This window comes from Triturus cristatus, chromosome 4_1 (genome assembly GCF_964204655.1).
Source record: "Triturus cristatus chromosome 4_1, aTriCri1.1, whole genome shotgun sequence".
NCBI classification, from domain to species: domain Eukaryota; kingdom Metazoa; phylum Chordata; class Amphibia; order Caudata; family Salamandridae; genus Triturus; species Triturus cristatus.
In genome coordinates this window covers 1,113,874,378-1,113,898,394 of record NC_140585.1, presented here as the reverse complement: position 1 = coordinate 1,113,898,394, position 24,017 = coordinate 1,113,874,378, and the positions used below count along the sequence as shown (strand labels likewise).

General features: G+C 48.7%; 1 protein-coding gene across 4 annotated transcripts in view; it reads left to right on the top strand.

Moving 5' to 3' along the window:
- HBP1 (HMG-box transcription factor 1) overlaps positions 1-24,017 on the top strand; it is a 425,155-nt gene that overhangs the window by 391,287 nt on the left and 9,851 nt on the right. For all 4 annotated transcript variants that reach the window (XM_085654131.1, XM_085654129.1, XM_085654130.1 and 1 more), the window contains one exon: positions 861-1,002. In XM_085654131.1, the coding sequence (XP_085510257.1) occupies positions 861-1,002 (142 nt within the window). The remainder of the gene's footprint in view (positions 1-860; positions 1,003-24,017) is intronic.

Below are 24,017 nucleotides of genomic sequence, written 5' to 3'. Positions count from 1 at the left end.
TCTAATAAGCTGTGGCTGCAGTATGTTCAAGGAACTTTGACGTAGAAGAACTAGGATTACAAGTAAGTAACTTTTCTTTCCATATAAACAAAATGTACTTTCTAAAGCTCGGTTCCAAATGTGGTATATAGTTAAGGAGACTGAAGAGACGCTACAGAGACATCAAAGCACGGTTCTGTTGCCGACAAACCAAGGGAGCACCTCAGTGGGTTTGCTTGATTGTCGAGCACACTGGCGCAAAACGCAAGGGTGTCCAGCAAAACAAAGAAGGGCAGGGCAGCAGGGGATTTTCATCTGAACTCTTCTTACATACCTGCAAATGATTCAGGGCCTGCTGTGAAGATATAGTGCTAGCTGGATATTGGTTTTATTAAATGATGATATAATTGTGTCATGATGTATTTTAGTGTGTAGCCCTTGTCTGCTCCTAGAGTAAGCCTCGACTCCTCAACTGCGCTCTGCCTAGAGAATGAAATGCTCGGTTGGAGTATTTAAGCAGTGATTCTGGGACACCAGTGGTATTGTGACCAATAACCACTGACTGCACAAGGGCGCCAAGAAAAAGCCTCTGTCACTGGTCAGCAATACTCAGGGGTACGGTATGATAGTTGGAGTGTAGTGCTACAGGTCACTGGTCTTGTAGTTTTACTGTTTTTGTTCCTCTTTGTCTCCCTCTACTCAGTTGATACGTTTTTATGTTTCCCAGTCCTGTGTTTATATTTGTTGTCTAATTATGTGCTAGAAACATTCAGTTTTTAGTCGCATGCTTTTGAAGACAGCAGTTTTATAAAGAGCTGTCCAAAACATGGAAAGTACTTCTAAACTCACGTCGTTGATGTATCTAAATATTTATTCTCCAGAGCCATAAGTGTGATACTTGGTGACAGGTGGAAGAAAATGAAAAACGAAGAGCGGCGAATGTACACATTAGAAGCCAAAGCCCTGGCTGAAGAACAAAAGCGATTGAATCCGGACTGTTGGAAACGGAAAAGGACTAATTCGGTATGTTTTGAAAAAATATATATATATATTTCATGAACATTTTGCACTTAAAAGTGAATAAACTACCTCAATCCCTCTTCAGACCGTTTAATGCATGGGCAGAGTGGGCTCTGTTCCTGGGCCCCACTTTTTAAAGGCCCCTCACATTAATTGATCGTTTACTTGCAGCCAAACTCCAAAATCCTCACCTGGCTGCTTATAATAATTTTAACAACATCTTTCTCTGAAAAAAGGACAACTGTATTTAAAAAGGCAAAACAATCCATGGCGAGAGAACAGCCGCCTTTCAGCAGCTGATCAAAGTCATAATGCCAGTGAAAAGTAAATGCCAAACTAGATAAACCAGATACAGTCAGGTGAATATTTAGGGGCTTATTACGATGTCAGGCGGACTTGCTTCTGCCCGACACCATTGCGGGAAAAGAACTGCCTGACCATAGGTCGCTGTTCTGACATCCCAATTTGGATGCAACATCTGTTCTACAATAGAAGCTTGTGCAGCGGGCGGATTAGGCCTGCAGCACAAGCTTCCATTGTAGAATGGAGGATTGCAAACCTCCCTGTATTGTGTGGCAGTCACCATGCAGTACCTGCAACACGATGCAGGGATGTTAAGGGGTACACCATAGGTGCTCCGCCAGGCCTCATTGGGGAGGGCCAGAGGGAAGTGGGCCCCTGCTAGGGGCCCCCAATGGCGCTTTCCAACAGCCTTTCCATGTCGGAAAGGCCTACATGGAATGGTTGTCAGAAACCGATGACATAATCCCGACAGCAGAACTGCCGTCATTAAGGGATTGTGCTGTCAATCGGACGCACTAACTGGCTCCTTGAGCCCGTCGGTGGTTCTGGCACAGACGTGTTACCAGTGTCGGACTCACCGACCTCATAATTAGACCCTGTGTGTTCTCTGTAAAAATTGCAGATTTCTCAAACCATGTTTAGATGTAACCACCTATTTATTAAAATGCTGACAACTAATAGTGTCTCAAAGTTTAGAACTGCAGCATAGGCCATTGCCTAATAGTATTTGTTTGAGAATCTCAGAACCTGACGAAATTGGGATTGGAAAATGGGGCCTGCCGGAGACCCTGTGAGTGACAGTGACAGAGTGGCTGGGCTGGAACCCAAGGTTGAACTGACCACTATTATGTACAAGAAACAAAATGGCAAGAAACGGATGTATTGGCACATAGTTTAGAGGTATACTTAAAAATGTATGAGAACACATGCATTTATACTTTTCTTAGCCAGGACAGGTGGGGATACACAAGTCTGGTATTAATTATCTTTTTTAAGCACATGCAGAAATCATTTTAATGATTTAGGTGCTTTGGTATTCTTGAAGTATGTAAAAGAAAACCCTCAATGGCACTATACGGTGGAGAAAAAGCATAGTGCCTGCTAGTAGTGAAGGCATGCCCTGCTTATCGCAGTGCAACCTCAAAATACTAAGATCCTTGTTAAAAATGTATAGGAATAGTGTGGAGGATTTACCACTTATACTAAATACCATTACCCTGGGATGCGTGTGATGTATATTTAACACGTGGGAAAAAAACCTCCTATTCTGAGTTTTTACAAGGAAGATGAGCATTAACATGCGTAATCGATTTGTAACACACAGAATTACACGTTTGATATTTTTCTGGAAGTTTTCCCCTAATACATTTTTGCAAGATTGATCTGCCGGAATTTATTAGGGCAACACAGAGAGAGTCATAATTATCACACTACTAGTAATTATGACGCATAATTTATCTGTTATCTCATAATGAGAGCCCAAAAAGTTGTGGCAACACTTTCCACATATAAAACACAATTGTAAGTGTATGCTGTGTGAGTAATGACTGGGTAAACAAGTGAACAAGAACGCACACAAAACGTTATTCAAAGCACCATGTTGGATGAGATTAGCTTGGAACTTTCTGTCACTTCCTTGCCGTATGACACATATGTCGGTGTCCTCTGCTGGGAGGATTAAAGAATCAGGCATGCAGAGTGGGAAGGATGGGATACTAGTATCAGTTACTGAACTCTTCTCTGTGAGCAGTGTTCAGAATGTCAGGGCGACACTGCATTGACATCGCCGCTGACTTAAAAGCGGCCTCCACGTAGAAAAAAAAAGGATAAATTACAACCAGTGTGCGTTGTTAACTCCTTTTGAAGACCGTCACATCAGTGAGATGCTGTGCGCGAATACTAACGTTGATGGACAACCCTCCTGAGCAGTGACTGAAAGGGGTTGTGCAGAGGCTATGGTTTTTATATTTAGGTGTATGTTGTGTAGGTGTGTGCTGTGTGAGAACATGAGGTCTAGCCAGACAGCTGATACTGTTTGAAGGCAAGACCTAAAAAGTTACTTATTTCTTAATTTCATTTATTATTTTTGTGAGGCAGCCAGCCTCTGCCTCTCAAACTTGAAAAGCTTAGCAAAAGTTAATAATGGCAGTCCCATTCTGATTGGGCTTCGCTAAGCATCTGTTAAGAATGCATGCCCTGCCCAACTGCATGTGTATTTCATTCTTGCTCTCGAATCAAACTAAACGGCAGAGGAGTGTAAGACATGTCCCTAATGCCATTACAGTGCCAGACCACTGCAGTTTCTCCATGCATGCATTTACATCCCTGCAAGCAGTTAACAGCCATATACCAACAAAGGTGAGGCAACAAAAGTAAAGTGGGTGCATCAGCTACAGCTATTTGCTCTACTTGCATTGTACAAATGTGTGGGTGGCCAAAGGCAGGGGCTGAGGTCCTGCCAGTCCATTCATGGTGTTCTCGGCCCAACAAGTTATATCACAGAAGGCAGAGTGCACACATAGTGGCTTCGTGTGGCTTCCTAATACGATTTTGTAATTTGCACTGCCAGAACATCACAAAAAGTGACACTCCAGAGGCACAAGTGTCTCGTAAATATGCCCCTTCGAACCTGCCTATTTAAATCACTGTCAGCAGCAGGTAAACTCTTCACTGCTCCACTCCTGTTCTCTGCAGCAGGTGCAAGTTGTGTGAAGGAGTCTAGGGGCACTTGGATGGCTAGAGCTCAGCTAGCCTTTAAAAACTTCACTAAGGGAGAGGTGACGGGACAAGCTCAGGAGCATTGTAGAGAGAAAACGCTGACCAGGTCATCGCGGTATCCTTGCAGAAAGGTCTACAGAAGGCAGGAAGGAGCAAATCATGCCGGTCATTGTAGGAAGCTGGCTCTGTATATACTATACCAAAGTGAGGTGTAGTGTGCACAAAGTTCAGTGGAACCCCAAAGGTAGGCAGAGGTAAAGTTAGATAGTACCTCACTCTCCATTTGTGGTAGTGTGGTCGAGCAGTAGAACAAGTTACTTACCTTCGGTAACGATATATCTGTAAGAATCATAAGTTAGTTATAGATTCCTTACCTTAGAATTATCCCCAGGCGTCTGACTGGCTCCGTCAACAGTACCCCTGCGCGACTAAAGGTGGCGTCGGTCGTCTCCGTGTTCGTCGTTGGCGTCGTGGTCACCGGGATGACGTTGCAGTAGCTACTTAGATGCTGCCCTCGCGCACTGACGTACGTTCTGTACACGACTTTTCACGCCAGAAGCGCAGAGCCATGCGAGACACTGACCAATGGTGCACAAAACTAGTGCCCTGAAAGGAAATCCTTAACCCTAGAAGTCAGTTCACAAGTAAAAGGAAAGTGCACACTTAGGATCCAGATGGTGGAGCCTCTCTTCCTCCTTAGAAGGAGGCACAAAAAAGGTGGGCAAAGTGATGGTCTGTCCAATATGGAAAGGAGTAACCACTTTGGGAAGGAAGGACGAGTTCTAAGGACAGCCTTGTCCGGATGAACAGTCAGAAAAGGAGGCTTAGAAGAAAGAGCTTGGACCTCACTCACCCTGCGTGCAGAGGTGATGGCTACCAGAAAGGCAGTTTTCAAGGTCAGAACCCTGAGAGGACAGTTATGTAGTGGCTCAAAGGGAGCCCACATAAGATATGTAAGAACTAGATTCAAGTCCCACTGAGGCATTAGGAAGGGAACAGGAGGAAAAAGATGAGTAATGCCCTTCAGGAAACTATTTACAACAGGGGACTTGAAAAGAGAAGGCTGATCAAGAAGCCTAAGAAAGGCTGAAATGGCCGAGAGATAGCCCTTTAGAGTGCCCAGAGCAGAGCCCTGCTGAGCCAAAGAAAGGAGGAACAAGAGGACCTCCGAAAGAGGGGCAGAAAGGGGATCCGCAGCCTTTGCTGTGCACCATGCCACAAATTTGTTCCATCTGCAGGCGTATAACGTCTTACTGGAGGGACGCCTGGCTGCCAAGATAACATCACAAAGTTCGGGAGTCAAGTCAAACAACGTCCACTGCCGCCACTCAATCTCAGCGCAAGGAGGTGGAGGCTGGAAAGGTTCAGGTGGAGGACCGTCCCCTGCTGCTGCGACAGAAGATCCTCCCGAAGAGGGCGTCTGATCGGAGGACCGATGGCCATGTGTAGCAGCTCAGGATACCAGACTCTCTGTGCCCAATCCGGAGCCACAAGAATGACTTGGGCCCGGTCGTGCTTGATCTTACTCAGCATTCTGGGCAGAGGTGGTATAGGCGTATCGCAGACCGCAACTCCACTCGCGAAGAAAAGCGTTGCCTAGCGAGTGCTGCCTTGGAAATTCCAACGCACAGAATTGCTGACAATGTGCGTTCTCTTCGGTGGCGAATAGATCTAACCAAGGCTCTCCCCACTGTCGAAAGAGAGCTCGCACCACCTCAGAGTGAAGACGCTAGTCGTGATCCATCATGCACCTGCGGCTGAGTTCGTCCATCCTGGCGTTCAGGGAACCTGACAGGTGTTGAACCACCAGGAATATGCCCTGATGTTCCAGCAATGTCCAGAGGTGGAGAGCCTCTTGACATAGGGTCCACGATCCCACCCCGCCTTGTTTGTTGCAGTACCACATTCTGGTGGTGTTGTCCATGAACATCTGCCCTACTCTTCCCCGGACAGAGGGAAGGAATGCTCTGAGTGCAAGACAAATCGACCGAAGCTCCAGAAGGTTGATGTGGAGCCTGGACTCCGACGGAGACCAGAGGCCTCTGATCTCCACCTCCTCCATGTGGCTGCCCCAACCCAGAAGTGATGCATTGGTCACCACTGTGAATTCTGGTTAGGGAAGGGAGAGGGATCTGCCATAGACCCAATCCTGGTTTGTTAGCCACCACTGCAATTGGTGTGCAGTGCCCTCTGAGATCTTTACACAATCGGACAGGTTCCCCTGATGTTGTGCCCACTTGAACTTCAGGTCCCACTGCAGATCCCGCATATGCCATCTGGCATGGTCCACCAGCAGGATGCAGGAGGCCATCAGGCCCAGTATCCTGAGGGTCATCCTGACCGAAACCCGGGACAGAGGCTGATAGATCGGAATCATAGCCCGAATATCACGGACTCACTGTTGGGGGGGGGGGGGGGATAGACCAGAATCTACATAGTGTCCAGAACCGCTCCGATGAAGAGGAGCTTCTAAGAGGGAATCAGGTGTGAATTCGGCACGTTGATGGAGAACTTTAGCGATTGCAGGAGGTCAGCCACACTCTGGAGATGGGAGACAACAGCATGTTGCGAGCACGCCTTCAACAGCCAGTCGTCGAGATAGGGGAAGATTGGAACCCCTGATCTGCGCAGATGAGCTGGGACCATCGCCATCACTTTCGTGAACACCCGAGGGCCGCTGGTAAGGCCAAAGGGGGGAGCACGGTAAATTGAAAGTTCTCGTGGCCTACCATGAACCGCCAGTGGGCTGGCAGGACAGGGATGTGAAAATAAGCATCCTGCAGGTCCAACGCTACCATCCAGTCTCCAGGGTCGAGGGCAGACAGGACCTGAGCTAGCGTCAACATTTTGAACTTCTCCTTCCGGAGGAAGCGGTTGACGTTCCTGAGATCCAAGATTGGACGCAGGCCTTTGTCCTTTTTGGGCACCAGAAAGTAGTGGGAATAGCCACCACAACCTACTTCAGGGACAGGAACGTGCTCGATGACGCCCTTGGCCAAGAGTGCCGAAACTTCCTGTTGGAGAAGGGCCAGATGATCCTCCGACATGCAATGGTACTGAGGTGGCATGGATGGAGGGGTAGTCTCGAAGGGGAGGGAGTAGCCCCTTCGGACTATTTCAAAACCCACCTGTCTGACGTGATGGTGTGCCAGTTAGGGAGGTGATGGTGAATCCTGCCGCCCACTGGCGTTTGGTGGCCCTGAAAGGTCAGACTAGGAGGGTTTGGAGGCTGCTGCAGAAGGGGCTGTGGTGGACTGGCTCTCCCGCTGGCCCCCAGAACTACGGCGGTGGTTTTCACATCCCCGGCCTCGCAGGGGCTGAACAGCTTGCGCTTGCCTGTGGCTCTGGGTGGAACATGGCGGGGCACCCTTTCCGTAGCCGCGAAAGGCAGACTGTGCATGGCAGGTTGTGGAGAGGCCCAAGGACCTGGCCGTAGCTTGAGTCCTTAAATCACTCCAGCGCGTTGTCTTCCTTGTCGCCGAATAGGAGACAGCCATCAAAGGGCATGTCCATAAGATTGGATTGGACATCCCCTGAAAAAGCAGTCGACCTCAACCAGGCGTAGCGTCGAAGGGCTACCAACGTGGAAGTCGTCCTGCCTAGTGAGTCAGCGGTATCCAGCCCACAGCGGATGGTAAACTTCGCTGCGTCTCTCCCTTCGGCAACTGCACAAGAGAGTATGGCCAGGGCCTCCTCCTTGCGCAACCATATCCCACATGGAGTGGGTGTAACGGCCCAACAGTCATGCAGTGTTTACCGACCGCAGTCCCAAGCTGGAGGAAGAAAACATCTTCTTCCCAAGATGGTCCAGCTTTTTGGATTCCGTATCAGGTGGAGCATTAGGGAATGCGCCCTTGGAGGCGAAGGCTTGGACCACCAAGCTCTCAGATGTGGGGTGTTGGGAGAGGAAAGTGGGGTCGCCCGGGGCCAGGCGGTGGCGTCGGGCAATCAACCTATCCACAGGAGCCCCTGTGTTGGTCCTGGACCAGGTGACCAAAAGGATGTCTGTTAGGACTTCATTAAACGGCAGCAGGGGCTCAGAGATGCTTAAACCGGCAGCGAGCTCTTCGGTCAGGAGGTTAGTCCTGACTGCCACTGGAGGTAGCTCGAGGCTGAGAGCCTCGGGCCCCCCCTACGCAACACCACTGTGTAAGATGCTCCCGCCTCCGTAGCCAGGGTAGGAGGAGACAACATGCCAAGGTCTGGTGAGGTACCCAGACCACTGGCTTCCCCGTCCGTCTCTCCCATCCGGTTCATAGCCTAACTGGTCAGTTAAAGGGTCCTCAGACCCTCCTCTGGCTGCTAATCCGGTCTAAAAGAGCCAGGGTAGAACAAGGGCCCAAAAGTACCCGTTGGCGCCGGATCTGGCGTTGGTCGATGCCGGTTCCGCTCCGTGTCTACATCAGCATTGAGGCCTGGGTCGACGCCGGCTGGGGACACAACCGGCGTCTGCTGCGGACATGGTGCCGGTAGAAGCGTCGCCGGGGGAGGTGTAACTAGGTCGACCGGCGCCGATCCGGGTCCAGGCCTGTATCCATGGTGACCCTGCGGTGCCGAGGCCGGAGTCGAAGGCTCAGGGCCACCAGCCTAGTCCCCGGAGCCCGAAGGTGCACCGGCAGATTCAGGCTGCCCAAAGATGGCAGGCATCAACTTAGCAAGCAATTTCTGCTCTGGTGCAGGTTTTTTGTCAAGCGTTATGGTCATTGTTGCAGGCAAACCTAGCCGTGGGCCTGATCACTCACTAAGCTGACTCCGCTGAAGAAGGGACAATGGTGTCCCGACATGCATAGGGCATTGTTCTATCAAGTGGAATCGATATGAAGATTTTTCCATTTTCATTCCCATGTCTTTTGCATGATATATTATGTACATATTGTATTTGAATTATCAATACAACGGGTTGTAACCATGTTCTTTGCTAACATGAGTTTACCTTGAAATCAATGAGTTCGAGGCATGTGGGCTGCTGAATTCATATCTGTGCATAGATCGCCGCCTAGTGTTGGATCCGGATGATTGCACATTGTTGTCCTGGAAGAGTCTTCGAAGTATCCTGAGATGGGTAACTCCTCCCCTGGACCACAGTGCGCATGGGCATCCTCTCCAGCCCCAGATTGTTTTTTTCCGCCATTGGGTTCGGATGCAACTATCTTAGCTCAACTTCGGAATACTTAGTTTTAGGCCAAAAGGCCTATAGTTTTCGTCGGTACTGTTACCGTTCGGTGTCGACTACTAGTTCTAGTGCTCCACACCCTCTTCCAACTTCCGGACCAAATTGGTCCAAACTTCGACGCTCGATCGACGATGGAATCGAGGACTCCGTTCAAGAGGTGTCCGTTGTGCCACGCCAAGTACCCTCATATCGACGTCCACCCGGTCTGTAATAAATGTCTCTCGCCGGATCACGACGAATCGAAATGCATGGCCTGCGCGCGGTTCCGATCCAAGAAAACTCTACGGAACCGACGGGCAGCGAGGCTCGAGGCACAGCAGGCAGCGCCCGCACCCACCAATATATTCAGCGACGAGGACGCCGAGAGCGTGGAAGAAATAGTCTCTAGCCCCGCTTCAGAGCATGGTTCCCAATCTGACGACGATGACGAAGGGCTCTTTCGACGTGAAGAAGCCGTCGACGAGGTAGGGGACTTCGACGAAGCCTATGGGGCCGAAGAAGACAGCTCTCCCGAGGAGCTAGGCCAATCCGTCGAAACGGAGGCCAAAACTGTACATCGTCGTCAGGCTCCGGTCGAGGGATCGCCTTCGGGCCTTACCCAAGACCTAATACATGGTTCCTCGGCCCCGCCTTCCGGCCCGGCATCGAACACTATGCAAGAGCCACTATTACCAAAGACGACCGGGTTGTTAAACCCAAAAACATCCATCGCTCCAGTCCCTTCAAAATCGAAAGTGAAACTGGTGGTGGTCGGATCAAAGGCGTCGAAACAATCCACTGCCCCGACGCCGAAAAAAGTCGTCGGCTCCGAACGCGTACAGAGAGACTTCGGCGCCGAGCTCACCGCAGCAGACACGGTCGACGCACAGAAGAAGCGTGCCCTCGGGCACCACAAGGCACCGACACCTTCGGCGCCGACACCGAAGCCCGTGACCTCCGCAGTCAAGATGGCCGCCTCGGCTACGTCGACACCTAAAGCGCCAATGCCGAATAAGTCCTTGACTACATCGACTATCGATGCATCCCTTCAGACCAGTGACCCCCTTCCAACAAAAAAGTCGGGGTCGGCCCCGACGCCTACTACCAAGATGCCCACCAAACCACCATCTCAGTTTGCTGTGCAGCAGGTCTCTGCATCTCTACAACGCATCCGTGACCGGGTAGCCCTCCACTCTACCTCGGGTCCCGACACTACCTCACCCTGTAGAGTGCACTCGGAGCCCACCAACATTACATTTGGGCTGCCACCGACATCGGCACCGAAACTATTTCAGATTCGGACACGTGTCCTACACACACAGTCCACCACCACTGGCCTAACAGAACAAGATTCTTCGGGGCCGCAATTTATCAACGCCGACACTGGCAGGTTAATGCTCCACAAGCGCAAAATAACGCCAGTCAGGGAAGAAGTTCCATACAAAATTCCTCTTAAACGCAAGCTACCGGCGGAGCAGGAACCAGTGCTACAAGAACACTTCCATCCCCTCCAACTGGATCCGCAGTCCTTTTCTCCTACCCATTCTGAATCGGACCCGATGCAGGAATATGGTGGGGACGATACCATCTACCCCGGGGACGCAGATCCCGATAAACCACAAGACCCTGATCAGGCATGGGATGACCCCACAGACCAAAGTATCGCGCCACATACTCAGGATGCGCAACTCTACAACATTAAAACATCTCCTACAGAGGACACGGCCGCATTTAATGTCCTTATCGAACGGGCTGCTGCTCATCATGGGGTAGAACTACATTCTGACGCCATTGAGGAGGACTTCCTGCTTGACACTTTCGCATCTTCAGAAAGGACTGTCAAGACTCTGCCCATGCTTAAAGGGGTTCTGAAACCTGCCAAAGACATTTTCAAGGACACCACAAGAGCCCGGGCGTTAAACCCCAGGATTGAAAAGAAATATAAGCCTGCACCTGGAGACCCTAAATACATTAGGGGTCAGTTGCCATTAGACTCTATGGTGGTTACCAACGCTCGCAAACGAGCCCACTCACAGACGACTGGTGATGCTCCTCCCCCAGACAAAGAGTCAAAGGTCCTTGAAACATCGGGCAAACGTATTGCAGCACAAGCAGCGAATATCCTGCGCATTGCCAATACACAGGCACTCCTGGCACGTTATGACAGGTCACATTATGACACGTTGGAGTCACTGCTCCAACATCTACCAGAGGAGTATAAAGAGTCAGCGGAACTCCTCATTAGAGAAGGACAAATCCTCACTAATGCATCCATAAAATGCGCCCTAGACGCAGCTGACACAGTGGCCAGGGCAATAAACACAAGTGTCATGCTGCGACGCCATGCCTGGTTACGCATCTCAGGCTTCAAACCCGAGATCCAAAACAATATCCTGAACTTACCGGTTAACACGGAATTTTTATTTGGCCCAGACGTTGACACTACCCTAGAGAAAATAAAAAAAGACAGACACTGCCAAATCTATGGGGGCGCTACAAACGCAGCAATTCCGTAGTGGCTCCTTTCGTCGCACTGGAAATAGGGGAACGTCAAGGGGTCAGGGGTCACAACAACAGTATTCTAAAGGTGGCACACAAACCACCTACGACAAAAACAACAGGGGTGGATATCGTGGATCCAGCACCAAGGGCAGGGGACGTGGATATGGCAACACCAGGTCCTCCCCAAAGAACAAACAGTGACGCCCCCTCCCTACCCCCCGACCACTTAACACCTGTCGGGGGACGACTCCAGCTGTTCCTGTCCGCATGGAAGAACATCACCACGGACAGGTGGGTCAGGGACATCATTCAACATGGGTACTGTCTGGAACTCACTTCCACTCCACCCAACATACCACCAAAGCACCGTCCTATGTCAGCCGAACACTTAGATTTACTCCAGCAAGAAGTGCTTGCTATGCTCGCAAAAGGGGCCATAGAAGTAGTGCCCATCGCCCAGCAGGGCACAGGGGTGTACTCTCTGTACTTCTTGATCCCAAAAAAGGACGGCTCGCTCAGACCTATCCTAGACCTGCGACCCCTAAACCTATATATACTTTCGGAGCATTTCCATATGCTCACCCTCCCAACAGGTTCTCCCACTACTCAGTCAGGGGGACTTCCTAGCTACGCTAGACCTGAAGGATGCATACTTCCACATACCAATACACCCTTCACACAGGAAATACCTCATTCACTATTCAAGGGAATCACTATCAGTTCAAAGTTCTCCCCTTCGGAGTAACAACAGCACCCAGGGTCTTTACCAAGTGCCTGGCGACAGTGGCCGCGCATCTGCGAAGACAAAATATTCACGTCTTCCCTTATTTGGACGACTGGCTAGTTCAGGCCAAGTCAGCACAACAATGTGCCACCCACATGTCCCACACCATTCACCTTCTTCACGATCTGGGATTCTCACTAAATTACCCAAAATCAAGTCTCCAACCTGCGCACGTACAACAGTACTTAGGTGCGACAATCAACACTCTGGCTGCCACAGCTCAGCCAACTTTTGTGAGAATCAACAGCATACAACTGCTGATCTCAAAATTCCAACCTCAACACTCCCTTCCGGCGCGAGTGTTCATGCAGTTAATAGGCATGATGGCCTCCTGCATTTTCATAGTCCCACACGCGAGACTACATATGCGCCCGCTTCAGGAGTGCTTAGCACGTCAATGGAATCAGGCTCACGGGCAACTAAAAGACCTAGTGTTGGTGAGCGGTCGGGCATACAACTCTCTGCATTGGTGGAATCCACAAAACCTTTGCAAGGGCCGACCGTTCCAAGAGCCTGTTCCACAAATAATACTGACAGCGGACGCGTCTCTCCAAGGATGGGGAGCTCATGTACTCAATTACACAGTGCAGGGACTATGGACTACACAACAAAAGAAGATGCACATCAACCTTCTGGAACTGATGGCAATCTTCCTGGCAATGAAAGCATTCAAAGTACACCTGTGCAACAAGGTCGTGTTGATCCGGACGGACAACATGACTGCCATGTACTACATACAGAAGCAGGGAGGAACACACTCTCCACAGTTGTCTCATCTGGCTCAGAGCATGTGGAAGTGGGCCATTCAGAGGAACATATTCCTCATGGCGGAACACCTCCCAGGCAAGGACAACCAGATGGCGGATCTGCTCAGCAGACACAGCCACCAGATGCACGAGTGGGAGTTACACCCATCAGTACTCCAACCGTACTTCCAGCAGTGGGGTCATCCAGAGATAGACCTATTCGCCACAAGGGAAAACGCAAAATGCCAAAGCTTTGCCGCCAGGTTTCCACATCCACAGTCGCAGGGCAATGCGATATGGATGAACTGGTCCGGCAGATTTGCGTACGCTTTTCCCCCAGCGCCGTTGATACCGCTGGTGGCACGCAAACTGCGACAGTACTCACTGACACTAATCCTGGTTGCTCCGACATGGGCACGCCAGCCATGGTACACCACCTTTCTGGAACTTTCCGTGGTGCCGCATCAAAGGCTGCGGCTCAAACCCGCGCTTTTGACGCAGAACCATGGAGAAATTCAGCACCCAGATCTGCAACAGCTGAACCTGGCAATCTGGCTCCTGAAGTCCTAGAGTTTGGCTACCTAAACCTGCCACCTGACTGTATGGAGATCATTAAGGAAGCTAGGAGACCCACTACCAGAGCTTGCTATGCAGCCAAATGGAAGAGGTTTGTCATTTATTGCAACAACAATGACATTAACCCGCTAGACGCATCTATTCAGAACATAATCTGCTATCTATTACACCTATACCGATGCAATCTGGCATACACCTCGATACGTGTCCATTTAACCGCAATAGCAGCCTATCTCCAAAACAGGCAACACATCTCTTTATTCAGAGTGCCTGCCATCAAAGCCTTCTTGGAAGGACTTAAACGGGTGATTCCCCCAAGGCACCCCCCAGCACCGGTGTGGAACCTCAACTTGATCCTCACCAGACTAATGGGTCCACCCTTTGAACCTCCCCATTCATGTGAGATTCAATTCCTCACCTGGAAAGTGGCTTTCCTGGTTGCCATCACTTCCTTAAGGAGAGTTAGTGAACTCCAGGCACTAACCATTCAGGAGCCATTTATACAAGTTCACGCAAACCGGGTCGTACTACGTACCAACCCCAAATTCATGCCTAAAGTAATATCGCAGTTCCACATGAACCAAACCATTGAACTGCCTGTTTTCTTTCAAAACCCACAATGTCGCTGAGAGGATGCTCCACACACTAGATGTAAAGAGGGCCCTCATGTACTACATTGACAGAACTAAAAACTTTAGGAAAACTAAACAACTCTTCGTTGCCTTCTCTCCACAACACAAGGGCAACGCCATTTCCAAAGCAGGTATAGCCAGATGGATCGTTAAATGTATACAAATTTGTTATCAGAAAGCTAAACGCACATTAACAATTCCCCCACGAGCCCACTCAACACGAAAGTTAGGGGCGTCCATGGCTTTCCTGGGAAACATTCCTTTACAGGAAATATGTAGAGCAGCCACATGGTCCACTATACATACATTTACCAAACACTACTGTGTAGATGTACACTCAAAACAGCAGGCAGCTGTAGGACAGGCTGTTCTCAAAACTCTTTTTCAGACTGCTGCAGCTGGCACGGGTAGCCGCCGCTAATAGGAGGTACTGCTGTGTATTCTATGCACAGATATGAATTCAGCAGCCCACATGCCTCGAACTGAATATGCTACTTACCAGTATGCATCTGTTCTTGGCATGTAGGGCTGCTGACATTCATATCGCCCACCCTCCTCCCCGGCGCCTGTAGCAGCTGCAGCTCTCAGAATTACTGTATAGCATGGTCATCACTTCCTGTATCTACTCCATCACTGCCACAATGGCGAAAAACAATCTGGGGATGGAGAGGATGCCCATGCGCACTGTGGTCCAGGGGAGGAGTCACCCATCTCAGGATACTTTGAAGACTCTACCAGGACAACAATGTGCAATCATCCGGACCCAACACTAGGCGGCGATCTATGCACAGATAAGAATGTCGGCAGCCCTACATGCCAAGAACAGATGCATACTGGTAAGTAGCATATTCAAAATTCTTGTTGATACACTTTCTTTCACTACAGTTCTTTTTGTATGAATACTGTCACATTGTGTCATTTACAGTTTAAAATTGTGTAAAGATTGAATAACATTTTTGTGAGTAGTGCACTCGGTTCATTCAAGCTACTTTGCTTGTGTTTTTTGCATTCACATGGATGTTTGTCATGTTGAGTCTTCACTTTGTTCTGCAGCAAAACACGCAGTCTGCAAAGATAGTGTTTGAGTGTAATGGTACCGAACCTCTAAGGGTGGCACAATAAGTGCTGCAGCCCTTAGAGGCCTTCTCTGGTCACAGTGCCCTGGGTACCTGTGGTACCATTTACCAGGGGCTGACCTGTGGCCAGAGATGCCAATTGGGTTTAGGCTTCAATGCAGTTTTAGGGAAAGAACATAGGCCCTGGGTACCTGATTAGCAGGAGCCCAGGGCACACTCAGTCAAAGCACATCAGCAATTCAGCAAAGAGTGGGGGCAACCATGCAGAAAGAGGGCACTTTCTCACACAACCCCCCTCCCCCTCCCCCAATGGAAGAGGATGAGACTAACCTTTCCCTAGATAGTCTTCATTTTCTAAGTGGAAGAACCTGGAAAGTCCATCTGCATTGGCCAGGGCAGTCCCAGGTCTGTGTTCCACTACAAAGTCCATTCCTGTAGGGAGATGGACCACCTAAACAGTTTAGGATTTTCACCTTTCATCTGCATTAGCAATCTGAGAGGTCTGTGGTCAGTTTGAACTAGGAAGTGAGTACTAAACAAGTATGGTCTCAGCTTCTTCAGGGACCAAACCACAGCAAAGGCCTCCCTCTCAATGGCACTCCAACGCTGCTCCCTGGGAAGACGCCTTCTGCTTATAAAAGCAACAGGTTGGTCTTGGCCTTCTTCGTTGGTCTGGGATAGGACCGCTCCTATCCCTAGCTCAGAAGCATCAGTCTGCACAATGAACTGCTTGGCATGGTCTGGAGCTTTGAGAATTGGTGCTGAGCACATAGTTGTCAGAAGGCTTATGACACACTGAAAGAGGCTAACTGTCCAGTTGACCTTTTTGGGCATCTTTTTGGAGGTAATTTCTGCGAGGGGAGCCACAATGGTCCCATATCCCTTCATAAACCTCCTGCAGTACCCAGTTAAGCCAAGGAATGCCCTGACTTGGGTCTGGGGTGTTGGAGCTGCCCAGTCCAGGATGGCCTGGATCTTGGGCTGTAAGGGTTGTACCTGGCCTCAACCAACAAGGTGGCCCACGTACACCACAGTTCCCTGCCCTATCTGGAATTTGGATGCCTTGATAGCTTGGCCTGCAGTTTGCAGGGCATTTAATACCTTCCCAAGGTGTATCAGGTGATCCTGCCAGATGGAGCTAAAGACAGCAATATCATCTAGATAAGCAGCACTAAAGGACTCCTGTGCAGCAAGGACTTGATTCACCAACCTCTGGAAGGTGGCAGGGGCATTCTTTAAACCAAAGGACATAACAGTAAACTGATAATGCCCACCAGGTGTGGAGAATGCTCTCTTTTCTTTTGCTCCTGGGTCCATGCTAATTTGCCAGGACCCTGCAGTTAAGTCAAAGGTACTTAGACAAATTGGGTGCAGCCACATTTCTATCAACTCATCTGCTCTTGGGATAGGGTGAGCATCTGTCTTGGTGACCGAGTTGAGCCCTCTATAGTTCACACAGAACCTAATTTCTCTCTTTCCACCCTGTGGATGAGGTTTGGGGACTAGAACCACTGGGCTGGCCCAGGAGCTCTCAGAGGGCTCAATAACCCCTAACTCCAGCCTCTTGCTGCTTTCCTTGACTTGATCAGAGTGTAGATAGATTTTGTTTTTGACAGGTGAACTGTCACCAGTGTCCACATCATAGGTACACCAGTTTGTAGGACCAGTAGTCAAGGAAAAGAGCTTTGTATACTGCTGCAAGACATGCTTGCAACCAGTCTGCTGTTGGGCAGAGAGGGTTCCTGAAAAGACAACTCCATCCACTGACCTATCTTTTTTGAAATTTTTTTTGTAAACAATTTTTATTTTCAACAACATTGCATCGGTACATACCAAGCATCATTACCACACTTGCGGCCAACACATGTTTTCAGCAACTTTACATTCACATACTTCCGAACAAGGACTTCAGCGGTACACTGCCTCCGGCCAGAGACCTACCAGCATCGGGGTACCTCACTGATGGAGGACACTTTATCCAGTATTGGGGTATCTTTCATAGATTCACATGCCTGAATCATTCCCCGTCGCCGAGGCAGGAGTCCCACGGTAAATTACAAAAGTAGTGCCATAAGTAAATAACAGTAGTAGGCTAAAAGAAAAAAGCCTAAGGCCTAAATCTTAGTAGCCTATCTACATCATTATCGTAAAAAGAACCAAAAGTCAGCTCCAACCAATCAGCTACTAGCACCCTCTAGAACACTCTCAGCAGAGGCAGTTCTCCTCAGATTTTCACCGCACGTCGTGTGGAAGGGAGTCCCCCTGAGTGCTAACTCAGTTCTTCACTTCAACTCTTTAGAATGTCTGATAGAAAAGCTCTCTTCAAACCCTGCAGGACCTGTGAAAAGAAGAGGGTCCATGTTGATGACCAGCATAAGGACTGCATTTATTGTCTTTATCCTAAACATGTGGCTAAGGATTGCAAGATCTGCCGTACTTTCCCTACTAAGACTCTTAGGCAAGACTGCTTTTGTTGCTCAAATCTTCTTCGGCTGAGGAAGAAGACCGAGCCTCAACTTCTAGCAAAAGAGCTAGATCCCATGACAGCTCTTCAAGTGAGGGAAGAAAACACCACATATCTTCCCATGATGTTGCTGACCTTTCACAGAGGTCATCCGCGACCAGATTCGGTAATTTCCCAAGCCGCCCAACAACGATCCAAAAATCCTGCGACGCTTATCACCTCGCCGCCTGACAAGGAAGGACGGAGGCTTGACCTTGTAGGTAAAAAAATTCTCTACCATGGCGGCAGCCTCTATTAGAGCTGCTAACTCTCTGGCGATAATCAGCCGCTATGACCGCCAGATGTGGTCAGATATGGTGGGTCTTATTGACCTCATTCCTGAGGACCGTAGACAGGAGGCAAGGAAAATTCTGTGGGAGGGAGAACGAGCCGCATCTGAAACCATATATTGTGCACTGGACATTGTAAACACTAACTTTCGTCAGCTCGCCGGGGCTGCAGTGCTTAGACGCCAAGGATGGCTTAAAGCCACAACTTTCAGGCCGGAGGTACAAACAAAGATTCTAGACGGCCTATGACGGAGCGTCTTTGTTTGGTAAACCTATTGATGAGGCCCTCCTTGCTATCAAGACTGACACGGATACTGCTAGATCGATAGGTGTCCTTCAATACAGGCGCGGCTCTTTCAGAGGTGCAAGAGGATGTGGTTTTACTTCAAGAGGAGGATACCAAAACCAACAAAACAGGCAGTATCAATCGCAGTATAGACAGCCTTACAACCAGTCATCATACCGCCAATGCTCTACGGCTAGTTTCTTCCGTCAGGGTGGTCGAAAACGATCACAGAATCAAGGTCGAGATACCAACAGGAAACCAGGATCTTCACAGGGTGCCAACCAGATTACCCTCCATACCCGTGGGCGCGAAGATTTCAGCTTTTCTTCATAAGTGGCAAGAAATTACTTCAGACCGATGGGTTCTAGACCTAGTAACCAGTGGCCACACCCTGGAATTTATCAAACAGCCACCTGCTACTCCGCCCAGGGGTCTTCACTTATTATTCAAAGAATCCTTAATGATGCTCCTCAAGAATGCAATAGAGAAGGTTCCATCATCTCAAAGAGGAACCGGTTTCTATTCTCGTTTCTTCCTCATGAAGTAGTAGTCAGGGGAATGGCGACCGATTCTGGACCTCCGCAAGCTCAACAAATTCCTCAAAAGTCAAAGTTTCTGGATGGTTACGCTTTCCGAGATTTTAAGTTGTTTAAACTAAGAAGATTTTATGACTTCTCTGGATATGGAAGATGCGTATTTCCACATCCCTATCCACCCCAAACATCGCAAATATCTTCGCTTTCCAGTGGCTGGTGCCCACTATCAGTTCAGAGTGCTCCCGTTTGGGCTGAAATCGGCACCAAGAATCTTCACGAAGTGCCTGGCACCAGTGGCAGCGGTGTTGAGATCTCGAGGAATCCAGGTGTTCCCTTATCTCGACGATTGGCTGCTCAAAGGTCCTTCGGAACAAGAAGCCAAGGTTGCCACAACAACAGGTCTCCATCTCTTCGCTTCTCTGGGGCTGACTCAACGAGAGCAAATCGCAGTTGCATCCGCTCCAAGTCATTTCTTTTCTCGGAGCAATGTTAGACACGTCTCCCAAAATTTGCAACTTTAATTTCAAGAAGGTCCGTTTCGGTCCGGATGTTTGCTTTACTCCTGGGGATGTGCTCTTCTACAATAAATCTCATACCCTTGGCAAGGCTCAAAATGAGACCTCTTCAGGAGGAGCTACATCTTCAATGGCAACAAGCCGCGGGCTCGTTTGACGATTCCATCAGGGTCACGCCGCGCATGACAGATTCTCTGCATTGGTGGTCACAAACAGCAAATCTAGCCCAAGGTCTCACATTCCTACCAACCATTCCAGACTGTTCTAACGACCGATGCCTCCATGGAGGGATGGGGAGGTCATCTACAAGATTTGCAGATTCAAGGAAAATGGTCTCAAGCACACAAACAGCATATCAACAGACACGAGCTCCGCGCCATCTTTCTGTCTCTGCAAGCGTTCCTCCCAAGGATAGCGGGTTCCTCAGTGCTGGTCTGTACCGACAATACGACCAGCATGTATTACATCAACAAGCAAGGAGGAACAAAATCAGCTACGCTCTCGCAGGAGGCTCAGGAATTGTGGAAGTGGGTCACATTCCACAAAATAGAGCCGAGGACGTCAGGGGTCTCTCAATACTCTGGCAGACACGCTGAGCAGGTCTCAATCGGACTGTCACAAGTGGGAACTGGAGGAGGAGCAGGCGAACAGTGTTTTCCAGACTTGGGGCAAACCAGTACTGTATCTATTTGCAACGAGGGAGAACAAGAAATGCCGATACTATGCCAGCAGGTTCCCTCAACAGGGCTCAAGGGGTAATGCCCTGTCCATGCGATGGTCAGGGATTTGTGCATACGCTTTTCCCCCAATACCATTGATCCCGAAAGTGCTCCGCAAGATGAAGCTGGAGGGTTGCCGTCTAATTCTGATTGCACCCCGTTGGCCAAGGCGGTATTGGTTCCAGGAACTTCTGCTATTGTCTCAAGACAAGCCTATTCGCCTTATTCCAACGCCTACGATGTTGTCGAGGGACAGAGGCCAAGTGGTTCATCCGGACCCACAGTCCCTGCACTTGCACGCATGGCTCCTGATTTATTAGAGTTGAAGGACCTCAACATTTCACAGGACTGTTGTAAAATTTTGGCCAAATCTCGTGCCCAGCGCACAATCCAAACTTATCGCCTAAAATGGAAGCGATTTTGCTGTTGGTGCGAGGCAAATAATATTCACCCAGTTCAAGCTCCTGCGGAACTAATTCTCACTTATTTGCTTTCTCTAGCCAAGTCTGGACTTACCTTTTCATCGGTCAAGGTCCATCTTGCTGCTCTTTCCAGAATCAAAAAATGCGCTAACCTTCCTTCTCTCTGTTCATCTTCACTTGTCAAACAATTCATGAAAGGCTTTTCTGAGCCTTCCCTCCAGTGCGAGCACCCCCTCCAGAGTGGGAACTCAACACCGTGCTAGCGCATTTAATGAAATGTCCATTTGAGCCGATCCGCAAAGCTGATCTCAAATTCCTCACTTGGAAGGTCGCCATTCTACTGGCTCTTACTTCTGCAAGAAAGGTAGTGAAATCCAAGCTTTCACTATCACGGAACCCTTTTTAAATTTTACTCTGGATTATGTAACCCTTCGAACAAATCCTAGATTCAGCCTTCAAGTACAGTCACAATTTCATTTGAATGAACCGGTAAGATTAAGATCTTTCTTTCCGGATCCATCCACTCCAGCTGAAAGAGCATTACACTCTCTGGATGTTAAGCGCTTTTTAAAATTCTACCTGCAGAAAACTAAGGACATCCAACGTACCAACCAACTGTTCGTGGCCTATGGTCAGGCAACACTTGGAACTGCAGTGAAAAAGGCAACAATCGCCAGATGGCTGGCATCTATGATTCATTTCTGCCATGACCAGGCCAACAAACCTTTACAGAGGAAAGCCAAAGCTCATTCTATAAGAACTATGGCAGCTTCTACAGCATTGTTTGCTGGAGTGACTCTGGAAAATATCTGTCGTGCTGCGACATGGAAAAATGTCCACACGTTCACGAAGCATTACTGTCTTCAATCTGCACAAGAAGATGCAGCGGGTGGACAGGCTGTTTTACGCCATCTCTTTCATTAAGGTCAGATTCAGGTACTTCTTCTTTTATATGCTACCATGTTTCATGCAACATACATATTTATATGTCTAAAGAGCTGTGTATATATATATATATATATATATATATATATATATATATATATATATATATATATATATATATATATATATATATATATATATATTTCACACCGTCACGGCCCTGCCTGCAACCGCTCTTGAGGTTGAGGCGTTGGGGACCCGAGGTGATTGTTGACACATGGATGGCAGGGACTCACTGGGCGCAAACCTGCCCTCTTTGGATATGGTACAGCAGCGCGCATTGAAGCGCTACATGGCCCTGCTTTTTGTATTGCCTCAAAATGCATGCTGGGTTGTTGAGTCCAGGAAACAACGGACCACAGCTGCAAACAATAAAAGGCAGAGCCTGCTACACTCCAACTACTTGGAGCACCATGTGATTCTTTCAAAGAGGGACCGAGTGAATTCCTGGGCAGAGAAAGGCATCTGAGGAAGGCGGAAGGGACTTTTATTTATATATATATATATATATATATATATATATATATATATATATATATATATATATATATATATATATATATATATATATATATATATATATATATATTCATGTTTCATTTCGGTAATGTCTTTTAACATAGTTTTTGACTTCTTAATGCTTGGTTATTTTTTTAACATTTCTCATTGTGGATGCAGTTTGGGAGTTTATGAACACTTGTCTCCCACCATCCGCAAACGACAATACATTTGGTATACTGCTTGCTACTCTGATTCAGGCATGTGAATATGAAAGATACCCCAATACTGGATAAGAAAACAAGTTACTTACCTGTAACTACAGTTATCCAGTATTGATATCTTTCATAGATTCACATGCACCCATCCTCCCCGGCGAGTCAGTTCTCTATGATTTGGGATACTTACTTCCAACTTGTGCTAAGAAAATCTTAGGAGAACTGCCTCGGCTGAGGGTGCTGGTAGCTGATTGGTTGGAGCTGACTTTTGGTTCTTTTTACGATAATGTGGATAGGCTACTAAGATTTAGGCCTTAGGCATTTTTCTTTTAGCCTACAACTGTTATTTATTTATGGCACTACTTTTGTAATTTACCGTGGGACTCCCGCCTCTGCGACGGGGAATAATTCAGGCATGTGAATCTATGAAAGATACCAATACTGGATAACTGTAGTTACAGGTAAGTAACTTGTTTTCTTGTCTGGCTTCAGCTGCGAACTCTCGGGGGGGGGGGGGGGGGGGGTGGTAATATTTGCAGGTTGATTTAGAACAGCTCCATCTCAATCAGCAAGGCTGAGAATGAACAGTGGGGGTCAGAAAGGGCCAAGATGTCATCAGCGTAGAGCGCAGTTTTATGCTCTTGATTACTCCAGGGAATGGTCGAAATCGCTGGGCTCCACCTAATTTGCTCGGCCAGGGGCTCCATGTAGAGCATAAACAAGAGTGGGGACAGTGGGCAGGCCCCACTGGTGCCCCTGGCTATACTAAAGGGGCATGAAAGTGTATTGTTTGCTCGGACTGGAGCAGTGGGAAAGGATGTAGTCCATTATAGCAGACGAGGGCCAAAACCCATCCCCTCAAGGACCGCCCGCAAGAACCTCCAGTGGTTCCGATCAAAGGCCTTCTCCCTATCAGTGGAGAGGAGGAGGGCTGGGGTGCGTGTTCATGAGGCCTTATTTATGAGTTGAAGGATGAGGTCTTTGTTGTTGCTGCACCTTCTTTAGCAGATGAACCCAGATTGATCGGGTTCCACTAGCCCCTGAATTCACTGCTTAAGGCATCTGGCCAGTATGCCACTGAAGATTTTCATGCCTATCTTGAGTTGGGAGATGGGTCAGTAGAAGACCGTTATTACCTCCTTGGACTCCTGAGTAGACTCTGTCTGAACTTCCATCTAGTGTAGGAGATGGTTGTTGAGTCTCTCTGACCACCACTCGGCGGCTGAGGGAGTGTGAGGATGTTGTGTAGGGGTGAGTGGCTCTATACCGCAGAAACCCCAATCTCTGCCTGCGTTGTAGCCTGTTGGAGACGGGAGGAAGCCAGAAAGTAGTCTAGTCTGGCATAAGTCTGCCTGGATGCAGAGATGGAGGAATAATCCCTGGTCTTTGGGTGTAGTAACTTCCAGATGTCCGATAACCTCATGTCCGCCAACCACCGGACCCGGTCGGGCGAAAGGGTGCCTGACTGGTCTGCTTTCTGGGCCGACATATCCATTTTGCCATCAAGCACCAAGTTGAAGTCCCCACCTAAGAGGATGTTCCCGTTGTGGGTAGAAGGCACCATTTAGATGGCTTTGCGGAAGAATTCTTCCTGTGA